At 39.8% G+C, this 17761-nt stretch overlaps 3 protein-coding genes across 3 annotated transcripts in view; all 3 read right to left on the bottom strand.

The window, feature by feature from the left end:
• LOC116051410 (gamma-crystallin M3-like) overlaps positions 1-17761 on the bottom strand; it is a 160778-nt gene that overhangs the window by 115783 nt on the left and 27234 nt on the right. The window lies entirely within an intron of this gene.
• On the bottom strand, positions 5409-6286 carry LOC116051277 (gamma-crystallin M2-like). Its single transcript, XM_031301604.2, has 3 exons — positions 6202-6286; positions 5850-6092; positions 5409-5742 (listed from the first exon to the last, which is right to left on the bottom strand). The coding sequence occupies exons 1-3, from the start codon at positions 6232-6234 to the stop codon at positions 5464-5466; spliced, it is 555 nt and encodes a 184-aa protein (XP_031157464.1). The 5' UTR covers positions 6235-6286; the 3' UTR covers positions 5409-5463.
• On the bottom strand, positions 5409-10911 carry LOC116051346 (gamma-crystallin M3-like). Its single transcript, XM_031301725.2, has 4 exons — positions 10809-10911; positions 10457-10699; positions 10060-10349; positions 5409-5463 (listed from the first exon to the last, which is right to left on the bottom strand). Exons 1-3 carry the CDS (start codon positions 10839-10841, stop codon positions 10071-10073), a joined length of 555 nt encoding a protein of 184 aa, XP_031157585.1. The 5' UTR covers positions 10842-10911; the 3' UTR covers positions 5409-5463; positions 10060-10070.

Raw genomic sequence — 17761 nt, 5'->3', positions numbered from 1 at the left:
GGTCATATTGGAATCTGTTTTGCCTGGACACTGTGACAACACATACCCTGTACTCGATATGGAAGCACTGACTGTCTAATTTTCAGAATTTTGTCATTGAAGAAGGTGGCAAAATCATTGCAGGCCTTCGTGGATAAAAGTTCAGATGCTACTGGTACTGGAGGGTTTGTTAACCTATCGACAGTAGCAAACAAAGCACGTGAATTATTATTGTTTTTGGCAATAATGTCCGAGAAGAAGGACCGCCTTGCATTCCTCAGTTCCAAATTATAAGTGCGAAGTCTCTCTTTATAGGTGTTGTAGTGGACCTGGAGATTAGTTTTTCGCCACCTGCGTTCTGCTTTTCGACACTCTCTTTTTTCTGTTCTTACCAGTATGGCATTTCTCCATGGAGACCTTTTCTTATCAGAGACAGTTTTTACCTTAATGGGAGCAATGGCGTCAATAACATTTGTAATTTTACAATTGAAATTGTCTACAAGCTCAGTGACTGAGACCCCTGAGAGGGTGGGTGTGGACGAGAAAAGCTGAATGAATGTTTCACTGGTGTTGTCAGTGATATACCGTTTTCTTATTAACTTTGTTTAAACACTTTTGTGCACAGAGATAGTGCCATTAAAGAAAACACAGGAATGATCAGAGAGAGCAGTATCAGTCACCACAACCTTGGAAATGTTCAAACCCTTCGACATAATCAAGTCCAGAGTGTGCCCCTTGTTGTGTGTGGGCTCCGTCACATGCTGAGTCAGTCCATAGTTCTCAAAAATGCAACACAGTTCTTTTGTCCCTCTATCCTGGGGGTTGTCAACATCAATGTTGAAATCACCAGCAATAATTACACAGTCAAAGTTAATACAGATTAAAGACAGCAGTCCACTAAAGTCGTCAAAGAAGGATGCACAGTATTTAGGTGGCCTGTAGATATTTAGAAATATAGGTCGAAAGGGGGACCTTAGCTGAGGGGCCACATATTCAAAAGAAGCAAAGTTTCCATAAGCTATTTGAGTACATTGGAATGAGTCGTTAAACAAAATAGCGACTCCACCTCCTTTCTTATTCGCTCTATTCTCACTCATAAAACTGAAGTTAGGGGGAGCTGACTCAATGAGAACAGCATCACTGTTATTATGGTCTAACCAGGTTTCAGTTAAAAACATAAAATCAAGATTGTGCTTAATAATAAAATCATTGATTAAAAATGATTTACCCGCCAAAGACCTGACATTTAGTAAGGCTAATGTTAGTGTGTTAAAATAATTATCTGTCTCGTTTTTTGGGACAGGCTGTGGCTGACGAGGAATGGATGCTAAATTTGCTAAGTTGGCAGTTAAGTGCTTCTTTTTCTTACTTAGCGGATTCACCATTCTTTTTCTATTACCTATCACAACATAGATTGACGAAGAATTGAATACACAGGGCCCAGGCTTGTCCTGGAAAGAGTCATGAGTGCCACTAGGCATGCAGCCTGGGCCCAGCACATATCAGTTAAAGCTTGTTTCATTCTGTACACAAGCATACTTATCAGTCTGTTGAGAAGGAGTTAGCTGCCGTCCTTGAGGGGGCAGAGGTGCCTGGCGTTTTACTTTCAGTGGTTGAGTCCAAACAGGGTCAGTTTGATGCTGGGGGCGAGTGATGGGAGAAGGTAGTGGGGCAAACTTGGTTCCAGCATCTACCAGCTGCGCCATCCGGTCAGTGAACCCCAACATGTGGCAGGGGGAAACAGGGGAAAGGGTGAGTGGGGAGAGCGATGGATCCTCAAAGGCATCGGTGTTGGTACGGGGGTTTGAGGAGTGTTGGATGGGTGAAAAGGGGGGTTGAGATTTCTCGTCTCTGCTCTGTGGTCCTCCATGGTCAAATCTTTGCTCAGGTGGGGGCTGTGGTGGATCACTGCCACACTTTGTTGTGTCTTCCTCTTGTTTTGTTTGTGTTGATTTATCTTGTCCTGTGTCCTTGGCTGAGGGAGCAGATGTGTGGTGCAGAAAGTAAAGTAGGCTAGAGGTGAACAGCTTTACTCCTGGCTTGTTAAGGAAAAGTCCATCTGCTTTAAAAAGATGTCTGCGGTCCCAGAAAATGTTAAAATTGTCAATGAACCGCAGAGAGTGGACGGTACATGCAGTTGAAAGCCATTTGTTCAGTGCCAACAGTCTGCTGAATCTCTCAGCTCCTATTCTGACTGGCGGTATAGGGCCACTGATAAACACCTTCGCGTTTAGGGAGCTAACTGTGTTCAGCAGATTCATAAAGTCACGATTCAGCACTTCAGACTGTTGCTTTACAACATCATGTGACCCTATATGCAGTATAATGTTTTTCACAGTTGGGTGTGCTGCCATGATATCCGGGATTCTTTGGGCTAAGTCAGACACCATGTCTTTGGGAAAACAGAGAATTTTGGTGTTTTTACTGCTTTTTATGTCTTTTACAGAAGAGTCACCCACAATCAGAGTTTGGTGCCCAGTCGTTAGCTTTCCCTGTAGCTTTTTACTTTTTGAATTGCTCTCAGTCCTTACCCTGCTGTGTGACGATGAGACGCAATCTAGGTCATGTCCAGGGTCCTGCAGCAGAGGAGCAAATCTGTTATCCAGTTGCACACTCAGTTGTTGGGGAGGCATTTTGTTGCTAATTCTCCCTTTTGCAGCTGTCCACAGCTGTGTCCTACTGAGTACAGGGGTTGAAGAGGCGCTCTGCCTGGATGGTAATGCAGGCCAGCCGTTCATATCACAAATCTCAGGGCGCTGTGCCCTGCCCGTTAGTCGTCCTTCCCAGGAAAAGGATTTACTCTTAGGCTTTGCACCAAAAGAGTTCCAGGGAGGACTACCACTTGTTGATTTATTACCTATTCCACAGCCCTCCTGTTTGTCTGTAGTCTTGCTGGTGCTAGTTAGCCGTGTGTTGGCATGCTTCTGTCCATTGTTTTGGGTCAATGGTAAAGTGGTGTCATTTCCACATGATCCGTTCACTTCCAGGTTTACTTCTAACCGGCGGAACAAAACACAGAACTATAATTGCTGAATTTATCTAACATTTAACCAGAATTTAAGTGAACTGGCTAGGAAAAAGAGGCATAACTACCGTAATATTTAACGTCTTAAATCTTATTAGGTTGCATTAACAACAAACATTAGTTATCATTAGCTAGCTTAAGTGGCTATGTTAGCTACATCATGGGTTGATTGGTACTTTTAATCAGATGTTTTTTTTAAAGTCTGAGGTACCTTCTATGTTTCGTATGATGTACACATGGTCACTTACGGTTTAAAACCTGTAAATACTTCAACCACCACTTTTGAAATAAAGAAGTGACTTGCATTTTTCTTTTTTTGGGGGGGGCTTTCTGCCTTTAAGTGATAGGACAGCTGTAGACAGGAAAGGGGGAAGAGAGAGGAGGGACGAATTGCAGCAAAGGGCCGCGGGTTGAAATTGTACCACGGCCACTGCGGTAAGGACTAAGCCTTGGTACATGGGGGCACACTTAACCAGGTGAGCTACCAGGGCACCCAAAAGGAGTGACTTGCATTCATCAGCAACATCTGCAAGCAGGTTATTAATTAAGAATGTGCTAACTTTGGAACAAATTCATTTTTACATTGCTTTGAAAATGTAATAGTCTTATGTAATGTTTACCAATTGGTATATACCTGAATATTAATCCTTCTTTTGAGATCGATGGAAAGCCTTTGTCTGTTAGGTTTAACATAGGGTGACCAGATTTCACTGCGTGTGACTGTAGTGCTCGTGCACGCTTTTTAACGTGAACATGTGCCAGCCCAGGTTAGACATAGAACCAGACAGATTAGACACAATTTTGCCAACAGCACACGTAGGCCTACTGCTCACAACATAATGGGGTATCTCAGTTAATAGTCATGAATTTTCTTGGTATGTAGCCTACATATCTAAGAAATAATATTAAAAGACATTGAGTGAGTTTCGTGTGGGACCAACTTTATTTTTCAGAGTTAATGCATTCTTTTGTAAAACGCACCCACTGAACTTGTGAAAAACTTTGTGAAAAGATATTTTTCATTGCATAGCACTAAATGAATTATTTGGAACTGCTGCCACAGGCTTGAACTAAAGTTATGGTAACACTTTATGGTAAGGGTATATGAATTATGAATTCATGCATGAATTAATTCATGATTTGTGCATTACTTCATTCCTTTATATTTAATGAATCATCAGGAATTGACATGAGTTCATAGTCTCTCATTCATGACTTCATGAATGCACAACACATCAACTAAAGCATTAGGTAAGGTGGGTACATCATTATGCACAAGTTGTGTTCAAATCAGAATTTGCGCAGTGATGACCACATTTTTATTTGCAGAAAAATAAATAATCATGATCATGCTTAATAATTCATAATGATGTGCCCACATACCTAATGCTTTAGTTGTGTTGTTCATGTATGAGGTCACGAATGACAGACTTTGAACACGTCAATTCCTGATGATTCATGGGATATTAAGGAATGCAGTAATACATACATCATTAGTTACATAATACATAATAATACATACATCAATTAATTCATGCATGAATTTATGAGAATTCATGTACCCTTACCGTAAAGTGTTACTAGTGTTATTCTAACCAACAACACACACACACACACACACACACACACACACACACAAATGTAATCTCATTTGATAGAGCAGATAGCTTCCCTATTGGAAACATGCATTCTGTATATTTGTTAGAGGAGTGAATTTGATCAAGAATCAATTTGTTGGCTGAAAGCCTAGTGTGAAATTGTGCACAGGTGTCAGCAAAATTGGCCTGTGTGACGAGTAGCGCCTTTAAGGTCAGTCCATGTGTTGTTCATGAGCGAAAAGATCCGCTCAACGGGAGCATTTGTGCCCGGTTAAAACCCTTTCGCTGTCTGTGGTTAAAACGAGACAGATAAGAAGAGGCATTGCAACAATGTTTACAAATATACATTGTAACGCTGGCTGCACAGATAATGCAGACGCAGACCGATACGATTGACTGATACACACACACATTGTTCAAATCATACGCTGGACGCTTTATTAGTCTTTCTACATGGATTTAGTTAATGATCGGACTATAATAAGACGACATCGGCAATGTAATCGCTGACAACCGGGATAATTTCATAGTGGTTGGTGTAAACCGGGACATTTTAGCGTCCCGACAGCATTTTGTCAGGACTCGGGACACGCAACTCAAAATCGGGACTGTCCCGGTCAAACCGTCTGGTCACCCTAGTTTTAACAGTAATTCAGATTTGAAACATTTTAGGATAAAAATGTTCTTGCTAACAGCTGCTTGCTGCCTAAAAATAAAAATATACTTAATTTTATAACTCAAATATAGTCTTGTATAATACTGCATAATATTCCATACTGACAGTTGGACAATAAACTTGACAGAAGTTGAAATAGTGCAGACATTATTTATTCAATGGTATTTAACACATTCAGTGAACATTTAGTAGCCAGAGTCCATGATACGCCTCATGCTCATCCACCTCATGCCACTCATGCCCATGTCCCTGAAGCTCCTGTACTCTCCGGGCCTCATGTACATCATCCTGCCTCTGTAGTTGGGCTGCTCGTACATCAGCCAGTGGCCGTCCATCACGTTGCAGGACTGGCAGTCGTTCATACGGTAACGGTCCATGATGTTGTCACAGTCGTCCATCATCTCGTAACTCTGACCACCAAAGTTCTCCCTCTCATAGATCTTCATCCTGAACTGACCTCTGTGCTGTTTTTTGGAAAGAACATAAACAAATAAATGTCTTAATATCAAGTTTAGTGCTGGTTGACACCTGTAGTAGTACAGTAGCATCACGGATGCCGTGTTATACCTACCATGGGGATCATACGGCAAGACCTGATGCAGTCTCTCATTCCCATCATGCTCATGTAGTCAGCGTACTCGCCCCTCCTCATGAAGTACTGGTTTCCCATGTAGTTGGGACGGTCGTAGACCATGAAGCAGCCGCTCTCCACCCTGCAGGAGTGGCACCTGCTCATGTAGGAGGACATGTCAGAGCAGTCGCTCATGCACTCATAGTGGCGGCCCTGGAAGTTCCTCTCCTCGTAGAAGATGATCTGAAAATAATGAATTGTAATGGTTAGAAATTAAGCAGCAAGGCGAATTTAGTGATCCTATTTCATAAACAGCAATTTATGCTAATTACAAAAAGATTTTTAAAAGTACCTTGCCCCTCATGTTCATGTTGGTGTTGGTCATGTTGGCTGTAGATGTGCTGTTGCTCCTGAACTGCCTCCCTACCTGGTTTAACCCTTTCCTTTTATACACGACCAAACGTAAAGAATGAGTGCCCCCTCCCCCTCAGAGAGCCCCCTTACTCAGCAACTTACTATGGAAGCCAACAGAAGGGGTTATGTAAAACATTTTCAAGGCCTGGGTACTATGACGTCCCAACAAAAAGAGAAGTGTTTTTTGCCTTTTCTTGCCAAATATGATAAATTCTATGTGTTTCGTGACGTTGACCAATAGGAGCACAGAACTGTAAACATGGTGTTGACTCATGTCATTTTTTCTGTAGTTTTTTCTTTCTTTTATTAGGCTTTTCAAAACACAAATTAGCCAGTATCAAACACACCGCTTCGGACACCATTTTTGTTTACATTCTTGTTTTAGAAAATTAGTCCCTAGCATGTTTCTGATGACACCGCGCAGGTCGTGATTGACGGCAAGCTATGATTGGTTGGGGGCCAACATGACATAGCAAAACGGCATAAATTCATGATTCTTTAATCGCCTAATCTGACACAGTGACCATATTAATATACAAAAACATTGTTTTAACATAAGTGTTGAAGTAGATTAGAAAACAGAAAGATTCAGCAAACATACAATTAATCAAATGTATTCAAAGAATAATAAAATTCAGTAAATGATAAAGATTAATCTCAAATAATTTAATGATAGTAGTATGAATATGCTCGGATTTGGAATTTGGTATTGAAAATCAACAACAATGTTAATTTTAGTTTGTGTTGTTTGATTCTGATATTATTGGAGGTATTAGCTATCCCATAATGTAGTGTTTAGCCTTATTATTTATATATTTCCATTAAATTAAAAGAAATTAAATATTTGAAATGTTCTTTGTAACTAAAACATAATGAACTGTGACCGCAGTAAATGTTGAATTGTAATTTCATATACTGTATGTAACACCCTCATTGCATATAGTTTCCAAGATCTGATGGTTTCAGAGTTTTTTTGGTTTAAAAAAATCCCCAGTGTTCCTTTGTTAAAGAAACAGAAGAGTCTCCTGGATATATTAACTGTATTATCTTTATATGTTTTGGCTATCAGTTTTAATTATTCCAAACAAGAAGCCTTGTTTTTTCCATCAGTTTAGTATGGCAAATAGCTCTTGAATACTTTGACACCCACATGAGCCTCAGGCAACATTCGTACAGAGAAGGAGCCAGTCAGAGGAATCAGACCTAACGTTTAGCGAATTAACAATGCTTCACAGTTGTAGGCGGAACAAAACACAGAACTATAATTGCTGAATTTATCTGACATTTAACCATAATTTAAGTGAACTGGCTAGGAAAAAGAGGCATAACTACCGTAATATTTAACGTCTTAAATCTTATTAGGTTGCATTAACAACAAACATTAGTTATCATTAGCTAGCTTAAGTGGCTATGTTAGCTACATCATGGGTTGATTGGTACTTCTAATCAGATGTTTTTTTAAAGTCTGAGGTACCTTCTATGTTTCGTACGATGTACACATGGTCACTTAGGGTTTAAAACCTGTAAATACTTCAACTACCACTTTTGAAATAAAGAAGTGACTTGCATTTTTTTTTTAGGGGGGGCTTTCTGCCTTTAAGTGATAGGACAGCTGTAGACAGGAAAGGGGGAAGAGAGAGGAGGGACGAATTGCAGCAAAGGGCCGCGGGTTGAAATTGTACCACGGCTACTGCGGTAAGGACTAAGCCTTGGTACATGGGGCACACTTAACCAGGTGAGCTACCAGGGCACCCAAAAGGAGTTACTTGCATTTATCAGCAACATCTGCAAGCAGGTTATTAATTAAGAATGTGCTAACTTTGGAACAAATATATTTTTACCTTGCTTTGAAAATGTAATAGTCTTAATTTGATTTCATTGTTAAATTTTTGATCATACACAGCCTGTATGTAATGTTTACCAATTGGTATATACCTGAATATTAATCCTTCTTTTGAGATCGATGGAAAGCCTTTGTCTGTTAAGTTTAACATAGGGTGACCAGATTTCCTGGAAATAAAACCGGGACACTGCGCGTGACAGTAGTGCCCGTGCACGCTTTTTAACGTGAACATGTGCCAGCCCAGGTCAGACATAGAACCAGACAGATTAGACACAATTTTGCCAACAGCACACGTAGGCCTACTGCTCACAACATAATGGGGTATCTCAGTTAATAGTCATGAATTTTCTTGGTATGTAGCCTACATATCTAAGAAATAATATTAAAAGACATTGAGTGAGTTTCGTGTGGGACCAACTTTATTTTTCAGAGTTAATGCATTCTTTTGGAAAACGCACCCACTGAACTTGTGAAAAACTTTGTGAAAAGATATTTTTCATTGCATAGCACTAAATGAATTATTTGGAACTGCTGCCACAGGCTTGAACTAAAGTCATGGTAACACTATACGGTAAGGGTATATGAATTATGAATTCATGCATGAATTAATTCATGATTTGTGCATTACTTCATTCCTTTATATCTAATGAATCATCAGGAATTGACATGAGTTCATAGTCTCTCATTCATGACTTCATGAATGCACAACACATCAACTAAAGCATTAGGTAAGGTGGGTACATCATTATGCACAAGTTGTGTTCAAATCAGAATTTGCGCAGTGATGACCACATTTTCTTTTGCAGAAAAATAAATAATCATGATCATGCTTAATAATTCATAATGATGTGCCCACATACCTAATGCTTTAGTTGTGTTATTCATGTATGAGGTCACGAATGACAGACTTTGAACACGTCAATTCCTGATGATTCATGGGATATTAAGGAATGCAGTAATACATACATCATTAATTACATAATACATAATAATACATACATCAATTAATTCATGCATGAATTTATGACAATTCATGTACCCTTACCGTAAAGTGTTACTAGTGTTATTCTAACCAACAACACACACACACACACACACACACACACACACACACACACACACACACACACACACACACACACAAATGTAATCTCATTTGATAGAGCAGATAGCTTCCCTATTGGAAACATATATTCTGTATATTTGTTAGAGGAGTGAATTTGATCAAGAATCAATTTGTTGGCTGAAAGCCTAGTGTGAAATTGTGCACAGGTGTCAGCAAAATTGGCCTGTGTGACGAGTAGCGCCTTTAAGGTCAGTCCATGTGTTGTTCATGAGCGAAAAGATCCGCTCAACGGGAGCATTTGTGCCCGGTTAAAACCCTTTCGCTGTCTGTGGTTAAAACGAGACAGATAAGAAGAGGCATTGCAACAATGTTTACAAATATACATTGTAACGCTGGCTGCACAGATAATGCAGACGCAGACCGATACGATTGACTGATACACACACACATTGTTCAAATCATACGCTGGACGCTTTATTAGTCTTTCTACATGGACTTAGTTAATGATCGGACTATAATAAGACGACATTGGCAATGTAATCGCTGACAACCGGGATAATTTCATAGTGGTTGGTGTAAACCGGGACATTTTAGCGTCCCGACAGGATTTTGTCAGGACTCGGGACACGCAACTCAAACTCGGAACTGTCCCGGTCAAACCGTCTGGTCACCCTAGGTTTAACAGTAATTCAGATTTGAAACATTTTAGGATAAAAATGTTCTTGCTAAGAGCTGCTTGCTGCCTAAAGATAAAAATATACTTCATTTTATAACTCAAATATAGTCTTGTATAATACTGCATAATATTTCATAGTGACAGTTGGACAATAAACTTGACAGAAGTTGAAATAGTACAGACATTATTTATTTAATGGTATTTAACACATTCAGTGAACATTTAGTAGCAGGAGTCCATGATACGCCTCATGCTCATCCACCTCATGCCACTCATGCCCATGTCCCTGAAGCTCCTGTACTCTCCGGGCCTCATGTACATCATCCTGCCTCTGTAGTTGGGCTGCTCGTACATCAGCCAGTGGCCGTCCATCACGTTGCAGGACTGGCAGTCGTTCATACGGTAACGGTCCATGATGTTGTCACAGTCGTCCATCATCTCGTAACTCTGACCACCAAAGTTCTCCCTCTCATAGATCTTCATCCTGAACTGACCTCTGTGCTGTTTTTTGGAGAGAACATAAACAAATAAATGTCTTAATATCAAGTTTAGTGCTGGTTGACACCTGTAGTAGTACAATAGTATCACGGATGCCGTGTTATACCTACCATGGGGATCATACGGCAAGACCTGATGCTGTCTCTCATTCCCATCATGCTCATGTAGTCAGCGTACTCGCCCCTCCTCATGAAGTACTGGTTTCCCATGTAGTTGGGACGGTCGTAGACCATGAAGCAGCCGCTCTCCACCCTGCAGGAGTGGCACCTGCTCATGTAGGAGGACATGTCAGAGCAGTCGCTCATGCACTCATAGTGGCGACCCTGGAAGTTCCTCTCCTCGTAGAAGATGATCTGAAAATAGTGAATTGTAATGGTTAGAAATTAAGCAGCAAGGCGAATTTAGTGATCCTATTTTATTAACAGCAATTTATGCTAATTACAAAAAGATTTTTAAAAGTACCTTGCCCCTCATGTTCATGTTGGTGTTGGTCATGTTGGCTGTAGATGTGCTGTTGCTCCTGAACTGCCTCCCTACCTGGTTTAACCCTTTCCTTTTATACACGACCAAACGTAAAGAATGAGTGCCCCCTCCCCCTCAGAGAGCCCCCTTACTCAGCAACTTACTATGGAAGCCAACAGAAGGGGTTATGTAAAACATTTTCAAGGACTGGATACTATGACGTCCCAACAAAAAGAGAAGTGTTTTTTGCCTTTTCTTGCCAAATATGATAAATTCTATGTGTTTCGTGACGTTGACCAATAGGAGCACAGAACTGTAAACATGGTGTTGACTCATGTCATTTTTTCTGTAGTTTTTTCTTTCTTTTATTAGCCTTTTCAAAACACTAATTAGCCAGTATCAAACACACCGCTTCGGACACCATTTTTGTTTACATTCTTGTTTTAGAAAAGTAGTCCCTAGCATGTTTCTGATGACACTATGCAGGTCGTGAAAGATGGCAAGCTATGATTGGTTGGGGGCCAACATGACATAGCAAAACGGCATAAATTTATGATTCTTTAATCGCCTACTCTGACACAGTGACCATTTTAATATACAAAAACATTGTCTTAACATAAGTGTTGAAGTAGATTAGAAAACGGAAAGATTCAGCAAGCAGACAATTAATCAAATGTATTCAAAGAATAATAAAATTCAGTAAATGATAAAGATTAAGCTCAAATAATTTAATGATAGTAGTATGAATATGCTCGGATTTGGAATTTGGTATTGAAAATCAACTAACGATGTTAATTTTAGTTTGTTTTGTTTGATTCTGATATTATTGGAGGTATTAGCTATCCCATAATGTAGTGTTTAGCCTTATTATTCATATATTTCCATTAAATTAAAAGAAATTAAATATTTGAAATGTTCTTTGTAACTAAAACATAATGAACTGTGACCGCAGTAAATGTTGAATTGTAATTTCATATACTGTATGTAACACCCTCATTGCATATAGTTTCCAAGATCTGATGGTTTCAGAGTTTTATTGGTTTAAAAAATTCCCCAGTGTTCCTTTGTTAAAGAAACAGAAGAGTCTCCTGGATATTTTAACTGTATTATCTTTATATGTTTTGGCTATCAATTTTAATTATTCCAAACAAGAAGCCGTGTTCTTTCCATCAGTTTAGTTTTAGAACAAAACACAGAACTATAATTGCTGAATTTATCTAACATTTAACCAGAATTTAAGTGAACTGGCTAGTAAAAAGAGGCATAACTACCGTAATATTTAACGTCTTAAATCTTATTAGGTTGCATTAACAACAAACATTAGTTATCATTAGCTAGTGTGGTGTCTTAAATAGTAATGCTGTGATGCTGTATGAAGAGGAATCCGCCGACACTGATCTTGATTATAAAAAGGTTTATTACAACAAAGATTCAGCATCAATTTAACAAACTCCTGCAGTGAGCTCGGAGAACGACCAACCCAAATTCTTCCAAAAGTCGTTCTGAAGTTCTGCTGTTAACACAGGGTATATATTCTATGCATTGTATGACCTAAAGTGGGAGGGTGTATGTGTGTTCCTGGGGCCCCTCTGCTAATGTAATCAACCTCATAGCATAATCTTATTCTCATACGCTGTTACATATAGATTTCCTGTAGGCCTCTCCAAGGTCATTAGTTGACTGTGCCTAAACTGGTTATTCGCCATAGAATGACAGAATACACATTTACCAGGATGTATGGACCCCTTTCATGTCATTGTTCCAGACCCAGCATCTGCATCCTCTCTTATACACAGGGCCCCAACTCTCTCACCATAACCTCAATAACATAGTACAATATGGAATACGTTTAAAATGAATATATGTAGGCATAATTAAACATAAGTCACAGTTATATATCATCAGATACAACACTAGCTTAAGTGGCTATGTTAGCTACATCATGGGTTGATTGGTACTTCTAATCAGATGTTTTTTTAAAGTCTGAGGTACCTTCTATGTTTCCTACGATGTACACATGGTCACTTAGGGTTTAAAACCTGTAAATACTTCAACCACCACTTTTGAAATAAAGAAGTGACTTGCATTTTTGATTTTTATTGGGGGCTTTCTGCCTTTAAGTGATAGGACAGCTGTAGACAGGTAAGGGGGAAGAGAGAGGAGGGACGAATTGCAGCAAAGGGCCTTGGGTTGGAATCGTACCATGGCCACTGCGGTAAGGACTAAGCCTTGGTACATGGGGGCACACTTAACCAGGTGAGCTACCAGGGCACCCAAAAGGAGTGACTTGCATTCATCAGCAACATCTGCAAGCAGGTTATTAATTAAGAATGTGCTAACTTTGGAACAAATACATTTTTACATTGCTTTGAAAATGTAATAGTCTTAATTTGATTTCATTGTTCAATTTTTGATCATACACAGCCTGTATGTAATGTTTACCAATTGGTATTTACCTGAATATTAATCCTTCTTTTGAGATCGATGGAAAGCCTTTGTCTGTTAGGTTTAACATAGGGTGACCAGATTTCCCGGAAATAAAACCGGGACACTGCGCGTGACTGTAGTGCTCGTGCACGCTTTTTAACGTGAACATGTGCCAGCCCAGGTCAGACATAGAACCAGACAGATTAGACACAATTTTGCCAACAGCACACGTAGGCCTACTGCTCACAACATAATGGGGTATCTCAGTTAATAGTCATGAATTTTCTTGGTATGTAGCCTACATATCTAAGAAATAATATTAAAAGACATTGAGTGAGTTTTGTGTGGGACCAACTTTATTTTTCAGAGTTAATGCATTCTTTTGGAAAACGCACCCACTGAACTTGTGAAAAACTTTGTGAAAAGATATTTTTCATTGCATAGCACTAAATGAATTATTTGGAACTGCTGCCACAGGCTTGAACTAAAGTTTTGGTAACACTTTACGGTAAGGGTATATGAATTATGAATTCATGCATGAATTAATTCATGATTTGTGCATTACTTCATTCCTTTATATCTAATGAATCATCAGGAATTGACATGAGTTCATAGTCTCTCATTCAATTCAATTCAATTCAATTCAATTCAATTTTATTTATAGTATCAAATCATAACAAGAGTTATCTCGAGACACTTTACAGATAGAGTAGGTCTAGACCACACTCTATAAAGCCCCAACAATTCCAATAGTTCCCCCAAGAGCAAGCATTAGCAGTGGCTATTGCGACAGTGGCGAGGAAAAACTCCCTTTTAGGAAGAAACCTCGGCAGACCCAGACTCTTGGTGGGCGGTGTCTGACGGTTGGGGTTATGACGGTACAGGATGTAGCGTGGCACAGCAGAGCATGGGTGGACGCGGTGGACGCAGCAGGACGTAGTTGGGCATTGCAGGGAATCGCAGAGCGTAGCAGGGTGTAGCAGGTCCATAGCCACAGCTGCACCCAAGACCCAGGTCTTGGTGTCGCCCTAATCCGAGGCGATGTTCTGGGTGAAGAAGAAACATAAGGACTCCGGGGAGTAAACTCCCCAGAGCTAGGTGAGTAACAAGCACTTCTGAGACATGATGTGCATAAAAGGAAACAAAAGAAAAGAGCGTGTCATAAGAAGGAACTTCCTCGGCAGTCTAGAATTATAACAGCATAACTAGGAGAGGCACTATATTATTGATTATACGATAGGTAAATCTGATGACTGTAAAGAGAAGCAGAGAAAAGCAGGGGTGCTGTGTCTGCAGCTATACACCCTGCCCCGCCGGTCTAGGCGTTCACTGCAACTCCTCACTCCCTAACTATAAGCTTTATCAAAGAGGAGAGTTTTCAGTTTAGTCTTAAATGTAGCGACGGTGTCTGCCCCCCGAACCCAGATTGGGAGCTGGTTCCACAGGAGAGGAGCCTGATAGCTGAAGGCTCTGCCTCCCATTCTACTTTTAGAGACTCTAGGAACCACAAGTAACTCTGCATTCTGGGAGCGTAGTGCTCTAGTGGGACAATAAGGTACTAAGAGGTCCTCAAGATATGAAGGTGCTTGACCATTTAGAGCTTTATAGGTCAGAAGAAGGATTTTAAATTCAATCCTGGATTTTACAGGAAGCCAATGGAGAGAAGCTAATACAGGAGAAATATGATCTCTTTTCTTATTTCTTGTCAGAACACGCGCTGCAGCATTCTGGATCAGCTGGAGAGTCCTAACGGACTTATTTGAGCATCCTGATAATAAGGAATTACAGTAGTCCAGCCTGGAAGTAACAAATGCATGGACTAGTTTTTCTGCATCGTTTTGAGACAGGATGTTCCTAATTTTAGCAATGTTACGAAGGTGAAAAAAGGCTGTTCTAGAGGTGTGTTTTAGATGGGCGTTAAAGGATAGATCCTGATCAAAAATAACTCCTAGATTTCTGACAGTAGTACTTGAGGCCAGGGCAATGCCATCCAGAGTAATTATATCTTCGGCTAATGAGGTTCGTAGGGGTTTGGAGCCCAGGACAATAACTTCGGTTTTGTTTGAGTTTAACATCAGGAAATTGTAGGCCATCCATGATTTTATATCTTTAATGCAAGCTTGAAGTTTAGCTAGCTGGCTGGTTTCGTCTGGCTTGATTGACAGATATAATTGGGTGTCATCCGCATAACAGTGAAAGTTAATTGAGTGTTTCCTAATAATATTGCCTAGAGGAAGCATATATAAGGAGAATAGAATTGGTCCAAGCACTGAGCCTTGAGGAACGCCATGGTTAATTTTAGCGTAATTGGAGGGTTTATTGTTAACATTAACAAATTGCGATCGATCAGAGAAGTAGGACTTAAACCAGTTTAGTGCGATTCCTTTAATGCCAACTAAATGTTCCAGTCTCTGTAAGAGGATGGTATGGTCAATAGTATCGAATGCAGCACTAAGATCTAATAAGACAAGTACGGAGACAAGTCCTTTGTCTGATGCAGTTAGAAGATCGTTAGTGATTTTCACCAGTGCCGTCTCTGTGCTATGATGCTTTCTAAATCCTGACTGAAAGTCCTCAAATAAGCTATTGCTATGTAGAAAATCACATAACTGGTTAGCGACTACTTTCTCAAGGATCTTGGAGAGAAAGGGAAGGTTAGATATAGGTCTATAGTTGGCTAAGACCTCAGGATCGAGGGTGGGTTTTTTCAGTAGAGGTTTTATCACAGCTACTTTAAATGACTGCGGTACATAACCTGTCAATAAAGACATATTTATCATATCTAGCAATGAAGTGTTAACCATGGGTAACGCTTCTTTAAGTAGCTTCGTTGGGATGGGGTCCAAGAGACAGGTAGATGGCTTAGCTGAAGAGACCTTTAGCATTAATTGTTGAGGGTTTATAGGATAAAAGCAATCTAAGTATATGTCAGGTCTAGTCGTTCTTTCTAGCAGTCTGTCAGTTAAAGGTGACCCATTAGAGGTTGGGGGAAAGAGGTGATGAATAGTATCTCTAATTGTTATAATTTTTTCGTTAAAGAAACTCATGAAGTCATCACTACTCAGAGCTATAGGAATAGATGGCTCAGTAGAGCTGTGGCTATCTGTCAGCCTGGCTACAGTGCTGAAAAGAAACCTTGGGTTGTTCTTATTTTCTTCTATTAGTGATGAATAGTAGTCTGATCTGGCCTTTCTTAGGGTCTTCCTATAGGTTTTCAGACTGTCTTGCCAGTCTAAACGAGATTCTTCCAGTTTGGTGGAACGCCATTTACTTTCAAGTTTGCGCGAGATTTGCTTTAATTTACGAGTTTGGGAGTTATACCAAGGTGCTAGTTTCCTTTGCTTCATCGTCTTCTTTTTAAGGGGAGCAACAGAGTCTAAAGTCGTCCGTAGGCAGGCCGTAGCATCGTCTACGAAATGATCAATTTGAGAGGGACTAAAGTTTACATAAAGATCCTCTGTTATATTACGGCACGTTAATGAGTTTAGTGCTGTTGGAATATCTTCCTTAAATTTAGCTATAGCACTGTCAGATAGGCTTCTAGCGTAGAAGCTTTTATCTAATTTCGTATAATCGGGTAGTAAGAATTCGAAAGTTATTAAGAAGTGGTCTGATAATAAAGGATTTTGCGGGAATACTATTACGTCTTCAATTTTGATGCCATATGCCAGCACAAGGTCGAGGGTGTGGTTAAAACAGTGCGTGGCCTCATGCACACTCTGACTGAAACCAATTGAATCTAGTAGTGAGTTGAAAGCAGTACTAAGGCTATTGCTGTCAACGTCCACATGGATATTAAAATCACCTACAATAAGTACTTTGTCTGATTTTAGGACTACACATGATAAAAACTCTGAGAATTCCGATAAAAATTCACAATATGGACCTGGTGCTCGGTAGACAACAACAAATATAATAGGCTGTACTGTTTTCCATGTTGGATGCTGAAGGTTAAGAACGAGATTTTCAAAAGAGTTATAATTTAGTTTAGGTTTAGGATTAATTAACAGGTTTGAGTCAAATATGGCTGCAACTCCCCCTCCTCGGCCTGAGCCTCTAGGAATTTGAGTATTAATATGAGTGGGAGGAGTGGCTTCATTTAGACTGACATAATCTTCATGGCCCAGCCAGGTTTCACTTAGACAGAATAGATCAATTTGATTATCGGATATCAATTCGTTTACTAGTATTGCTTTAGAAGACAGAGATCTGATATTTAGTAGACCGCATCTAATTTTCCTATCCTGTTCTATCATTGCAGTGGTAGTTGTAATTCCAATTAGGTTGTTAAGTATTGCCCCTTTTTTGGTTACCTGTGGCTGACGTGAACTGGATGCTAAATTGACTATGTTTGCAGTCAACTCCTTATTACTTAGGGGATTCAACACTTTGTATGGTCTATTGTTGATTATAACTGGAATAGTACTAGTATTACATGTTACCCTGCAGAAAACATTTTCAGATTCATTCACTTGTAAAGTGCCATTAGGATCAATACCTGGGGGGCATGAATCTGTGATATTTTC

The sequence above is a fragment of the Sander lucioperca genome, chromosome 8, assembly GCF_008315115.2.
Source record: "Sander lucioperca isolate FBNREF2018 chromosome 8, SLUC_FBN_1.2, whole genome shotgun sequence".
In the NCBI taxonomy this organism is placed as follows: Eukaryota; Metazoa; Chordata; class Actinopteri; order Perciformes; family Percidae; genus Sander; species Sander lucioperca.
Note: the sequence above shows the minus strand (reverse complement) of the source record. Positions and strands in the feature narration are given on the sequence as shown.